At 48.1% G+C, this 5735-nt stretch overlaps 1 protein-coding gene across 1 annotated transcript; it reads right to left on the minus strand.

Annotated features, from left to right (window-relative positions):
- Positions 1 to 551: 551 nt before the first annotated feature.
- Positions 552 to 5303, minus strand: CD14 (CD14 molecule). Its single transcript, XM_029218676.1, has 2 exons — positions 4569 to 5303; positions 552 to 4479 (listed from the first exon to the last, which is right to left on the minus strand). The coding sequence occupies exons 1-2, from the start codon at positions 4569 to 4571 to the stop codon at positions 3364 to 3366; spliced, it is 1119 nt and encodes a 372-aa protein (XP_029074509.1). The 5' UTR covers positions 4572 to 5303; the 3' UTR covers positions 552 to 3363.
- Between the last annotated feature and the right edge of the window lie 432 nt (positions 5304 to 5735).

Here is a 5735-nt window from a genome sequence, read left to right on the forward strand (position 1 = left end):
GATTAGATGTTCCCAGGCTCTAGGGGAAGGGAAATGGAGAGTATTTGCTTAACGGGTACAGAGTTTCTCTTGGGGTGACAAAAAAATTCTGGAAATTGTGGTGATGGTTGCACAATACTGTGAATGTAATTAATACCACTGTACCTTACACTTAAGAATGGTTAAAATGGCAAACTTTACTATATATATATTTTTTTTTTTACCAGAATAAAGAGAAAAAATATATATCTTATTCCTATCTGCATACAATCATGCTGTTTCCCTCATCTTAATGAAGATTATCTTATGAACATAACATCAATCATACTCCATGGTGAAAGACAAAACTTTCTAAGATCAGGAACAAGACAGGGATGCCCACTTTTGTCACTTCTATTTAACATAGTACTGGAGATCCTAGCCAAAGAAGTTAGGCAGGAAAAAGAAACAAAAGACATCCAAACTGGAAAGGAAGAAGTAAAATTGTCTTTGTTCACAGATGACATGATCTTATATGTAGAAAATCCTGAAGATTCCACACAAAAAAACCTGTTAGAACTGATAAACAAATTCAGCAAAGTTGAGGCATACAAAACCAACAAACAAAATCCAGTGAGTTTTGTAAAAAAATAAACAGAAACCTCAATTAAATAGAGTTGGGAGACCAGAAGGGACTGCTTCATGCCCTGAGACCTTAGCAGAGCCCAACAGGAAGAAGAAAGACTCCTTTTTTACTGGCAAGGAGCCCTCCCACCTTCCTTTTCCTCTATATAAAAGTGTTCTCCTACCTTTGCCATACAGAAACTTGCCTGTATTGATAGCTTGCCGTGGTTGCAGACACCTGAATTGCAATTCTCTGCTGATCCCAAAGAAACCTGTCTTTGCAGGAGAACTATCTGGCAGTCTATTTGTTTCAGTTCAGCAGTTTCTATACACTAACAATGAACAGTCTGGAAAGGAAATTAAGAAAACCAATTCCATTTACAATAGCATCAAAAAATAAAATAAAGTACTTAGAAATTAACTGAAGAGATGAAAGACTTACAATGAAAACTACAAAGATTGCTCAAAGAATTAAAGAAGACACAAGTAAATGGAAAATCATCCCATATTCATGGATTGGAAGACAATATTATTAGGATATCAACACTCCCCAAGGCAAGCTACGGATTTAATTAAATCCCTGTCAAAATCTAATGGCATTTTTTGCAGAAATAGAAAAATCCATCCTAAGATTCATATGGAATCTCAAGGGACCCCAAAGAGCCAAAACAATCTTGAAAAAAAGAATAAAATTGGAGATCTCACACTTCCTGATTTCATAACCTATTACAAACCTACGGTAACCACAACAGTGTGGTACTGGCATAAAAACAGATATATGGGGCATCCCTGGTGGCACAGTGGTTGAGAGTCCGCCTGCTGATGCAGAGGACGCGGGTTCGTGCCCCGGTCCGGGAACATCCCACGTGCCGCGGAGCGGCTGGGCCCGTGAGCCATGGCCGCTGAGCCTGCGCGTCCGGAGCCTGTGCTCCACAACGGAAGAGGCCACAGCAGTGAGAGGCCCGCGTACCGCAAAAATACCAAAAAAAAACCAGATATATGGACCAATAGAATTGAATAGAGAGCCCAGAAATAAAACCTCACATATATGGTCAAATGATTTTCGACAAGGATGCCAAGACCATTCAATGTCTTTTCAAAAAATGGTATTGGGAAAACTGTCTATCCACATGCAAAAGTGTTGGGAGGCAGAGATATTGAATAATATCCACCGAACTGAGAAAGAACCTTGAGACCAAAAAACAAAGCAGGCAACTCCATAAAGTGCAATTTTGAAGTTTATTGTGCGTACTGACATACAGCCATATTACATAATGCATATTGTGAACTTACATACAGCTAGGATCCAGAGGCATTCACAGCGGCGCTCTGCGAAGGGGATACCTTGGATTTAAAGGAGCCAAAGTGAAAAACAGAATTTGACTACCAAGTAAGATGCACATCTGCATCCAAGGGAACCGGGGCTTTTTCCTCCTGGGGGGTCTCATGACCATTAACCATCTGTGTCAAAAAAGGCATTCTTCCAGTTTTCATATCACATGAAGGCAAGAGTAAAAGTTGTGAGGAAAGTAATCTGGCTTGGGTGCACTCCTTGTGAGTAGACTAAAGCTCAGTTGTGCAGAAAGGGGAGGGGCAAGACTGTGGGCCTAAGATGGAGGTGACAAAATGGAGTCAGTGTGGTTCAGCCACATAGATTGGCAGTTTATTTAGCTGCCCCTATGACTCTTTGATTCCATGGTCTGATAACCTGTGTAACTCTCCCATCAATGTTAATTTGCATTCTCCATTCCTATCTGTGTGGTTCTGGACACTGGAGGGAGGCAGGCTGGAGGGCTATGTTTACATGCCTCCTCCCACTCCTCTTGAGGTCCGCCTGGAGGCAGATACCTAGATCTCTGCTGGGTGTGGCTGCCTCCTTGATGTAATGAAGAAGGGACCCTTAGAAGGAACAGTACCTCTTGGCTGCTTGGCTGATGTCCTGGGTCACTGAGATAACGTGGTTCAGAGGACGTATACTATTAATTGCCCTGTGCAGGGGTCTGAGAAGCTGTGAAGGGTCTAAGGTGTTATCCTGTTTGCAAATCAAAGAACGAATATACACACATGTACTAACATAGTCACAAGATCTCTGGTTCAGAGACAGGCTGTTAAATGACAGCATCTTGTATCAGTTCCCCAACCCCAAACTCCCCATTACATGACACAGCGAAAGCCAGTGTACCTGTGTGTGCAGAGGGGCTGTACGCTACAGGAGAGGAACCCTGAAATTCTAAAACTCAGAGCTTATGTAGAACAAGTGGCATAGCTGTCTCTCCTCACTGGGGGTTGGAGGAAAAAAAGAGAGTGAGAATAAGCAAATGGCTCTGGGTTTTATTACCTTGGAAAGGGAGAAGCTGACTCTTGGAAAATGCACCAGAGAGGAAACATTCTGTATCCTCCTAGGCATGTTTACCATTCAAACATCCTTTAACAGGTGCCAGTAATCTGTTCAGAAAGCCCGCATTGGGCAGAAACCCTTGGTTCTGCCACACAGCCCTAGACAGGCGACTTTTCCCTGCCCTTTCTGCCCCTGTAGTTCTTTTCTAAGTAAGGGCAGGTATGGTTTCTAGAGAGTTAGGATGAAGAAAGTTTAAGTATAATGGATTCGCTATCCAGCAATGTGCCCAGTAAATGTCTGTTGAGTGAATGTCACCGACCCGCTGTTTAAGATTTTAATGAAGATGGGGCAGAGGATTGGTTGGTTGAGATGTCCTGACGAGGCTCTCCCAGAGCCAGGACAATCTGAGCCAATTAATTCCTCTCCCCCTTCTCCACTGGGCCTTAGGCAAAGTCCCCGGCTCCCTGAAGCAGTGCCAGGGCTCCTGACACCCCCATGCTCAAGGCGGAACGTGCACAGACTGCGACCACACCGGAGTTCTTCAGGTCTTCTTGGTGCTCGAGGGCTCCAGGGCCCAGAAAGGGATTCCCGTCCAGTATCAGGTTATTTACCTCGGGCAGCTCGTCTGGCCACGGCGCCCTGCTTAGCCTGTTGCAGCTGAGATCAAGCACGCTGAGCTTGGGCGGCAGTCCTTTAGGCACTTGCTCCAGCCCCGCGAACGACAAGTTGAGAGAGCTCAGTGCGCTGGGCCAGATACACGAGGTAGCGCCCGGGGCGGTGGTGCGCAGCGAGTTGTGGCTGAGGTCTAGTCGGTGGGGTTGCACACTCGCCGCCGCCAGCGCAGCGCACACGCTGCTGAGCGTCTCCATCCCCGCGTTGCGTAGCGCTAGACCTTGGAGGGCCGGGAACTTGTGCGGACAGAGAGCCGCAATCAGCCCGCGCTCGCCGAGTCCAGGATTGTCAGACAGGTCTAGGCTGGTGAGGGCCTGGAAGGTGGGGAGCTGTGGGCAGGCAAAGGCAAGCGAGTGTGCTTGCGCGATGTTCAGTACCCTGAGACCAGGCTTGAGCCACTGCTGCAGTTCGCCGAGCCAGGCACCTCCTGTTGCCCACGACACGTTACGGAGACTGAGGGTGGAGAGCGCAGGCCCAGTGGCTTCCAGAGGCGGCGGCGGCATCGGGCCGGTTACCTCCAGGTCCTCAAACGTCAGTTCCTTGAGCCGGGAGTAACCGAGAGCACGCAGAAGGGCGACCAGAAGCAGAGCAGGAACCTGGGCAGCGCCCAACGTGAGCCGCCGCCAGCGCAGAGCCTTGATCGTGTCAGCGTACCGCTTCGAGTCGGCGTCGGCGCTCTTCAGAAACTGTTCCAGGTTGCGGCCGCCGCCACGGATCTCCACCTCGACAGCAACCATACACTGCATGGCGCTAGACCAGTCAGGCTTCGGATCCGTGAAGTTGCAGACGCAGCGGAAATCTTCTTCGTCCAGCTCGCAGGGCTCTGGTGTGGCCGCAGACACACGTAGCAGTGGCAGCAGGAGCAGCATCAGACAGGGCACGCACACCTGCGAAGACAGCGGAGGTCAGGGCGGATCCTGCCGGTCCCTAAGGTTCCCCGAGTAGCCCTCCTTCGGCCCCAAGAGCATACACTCACCATGGTCGATAGGTCCTCAGAACCTCTGCCTCTCCGCCAGGCTCTGGGATGGGCTGTGGCTTCTTTCCTTTACAGCGGCTCTCGTCGGCTTCCAGGCTCCACAAACTTATTTGTCCTTACCCTCTGGCAGCCTCTGAAAGTTTACATAACCCTGGGATGTCACTCCGTTCCCTCCTCTTTGAACCCTGCCACTCCCCACATTTCTTCCTCCCAACCACCCCATCCGCTGTCCTAGGAAATTTTGCAGTGAATGATTTTGCCAGGAGAGGAGCCATAACAGGAAGTATCTTGCAAGGTGTCTAGGGCCCTCTGCCTCAGGCAGTGCCCTGATGACTCAGGCGCCCCCAGCCTTGTCTGGGATGGGGAAAGGAAGATCCTCACTGCCTCAGGCCAGGACTCTCACGTCCCCTGCCTATAGCCCAGTGACTCAACCCCGGTAGTTCCTTAATTTTCCCTAGTCTTGGTAATTACTGTTAACCTCCTGTCACCCAAGTCCAACTCCCTGAATATCCTAAGGTATTTAACTGGATATTTTGTGGAAGAGATTGCAAACTTCATCTATTGACTCCAAGGGCTAGAATTAGGTTCAAGAGAAGGAAGTTGGTCTGAGGAATAGCTCCCCCCGCCCTCCTTTTTTTTGCTGACTTGTTCTTTAAATTTGTTTATTAAGAAATAATAGCTTTTTTTTTTTTGGCCGCATGACATGTGGCATCTTAGTTCCCCGACCAGGGGTCAAACCCGTGCCCCCTGCATTGGAAGAGCAGAGTCTTAACCACTGGACCGCCAGGGAAGACCCCTCACAATTTTTTAAAGTGATAGCTTTCTTAAAAGTAGAGAAGTCTATGTGTTTAACAGAGACACATTGGCCAAGTCCCTCGCTCTCTTAGTTTCCACTTCCCCACCCTGAAATTTGAGAAATGAGATATTCCTAAATATAATTTTCCCACTTGTACCTAGCTATCTCCTGCCCTTTCCCCAGGACAATTCCTATGCCCTAGGAATGAAAAGCTGGACCTATGTTGAATGAGGATTAATTAGTAACTCAACTGCTTTGTCAAGAAAAAAAAGCAAGTGTCCCAGAGGGTGGGGAATTGTTACCAAACCAGGTTTGTTTGCCCAACAGGCAGTAAGCCAAACACTGAGACGAGACGCTTTGGTTTGTAGCAG

This window comes from Monodon monoceros, unplaced genomic scaffold (assembly GCF_005190385.1).
Source record: "Monodon monoceros isolate NGI ecotype Baffin Bay Population unplaced genomic scaffold, NGI_Narwhal_1 Super_Scaffold_12, whole genome shotgun sequence".
Classification (NCBI taxonomy): Eukaryota; Metazoa; Chordata; class Mammalia; order Artiodactyla; family Monodontidae; genus Monodon; species Monodon monoceros.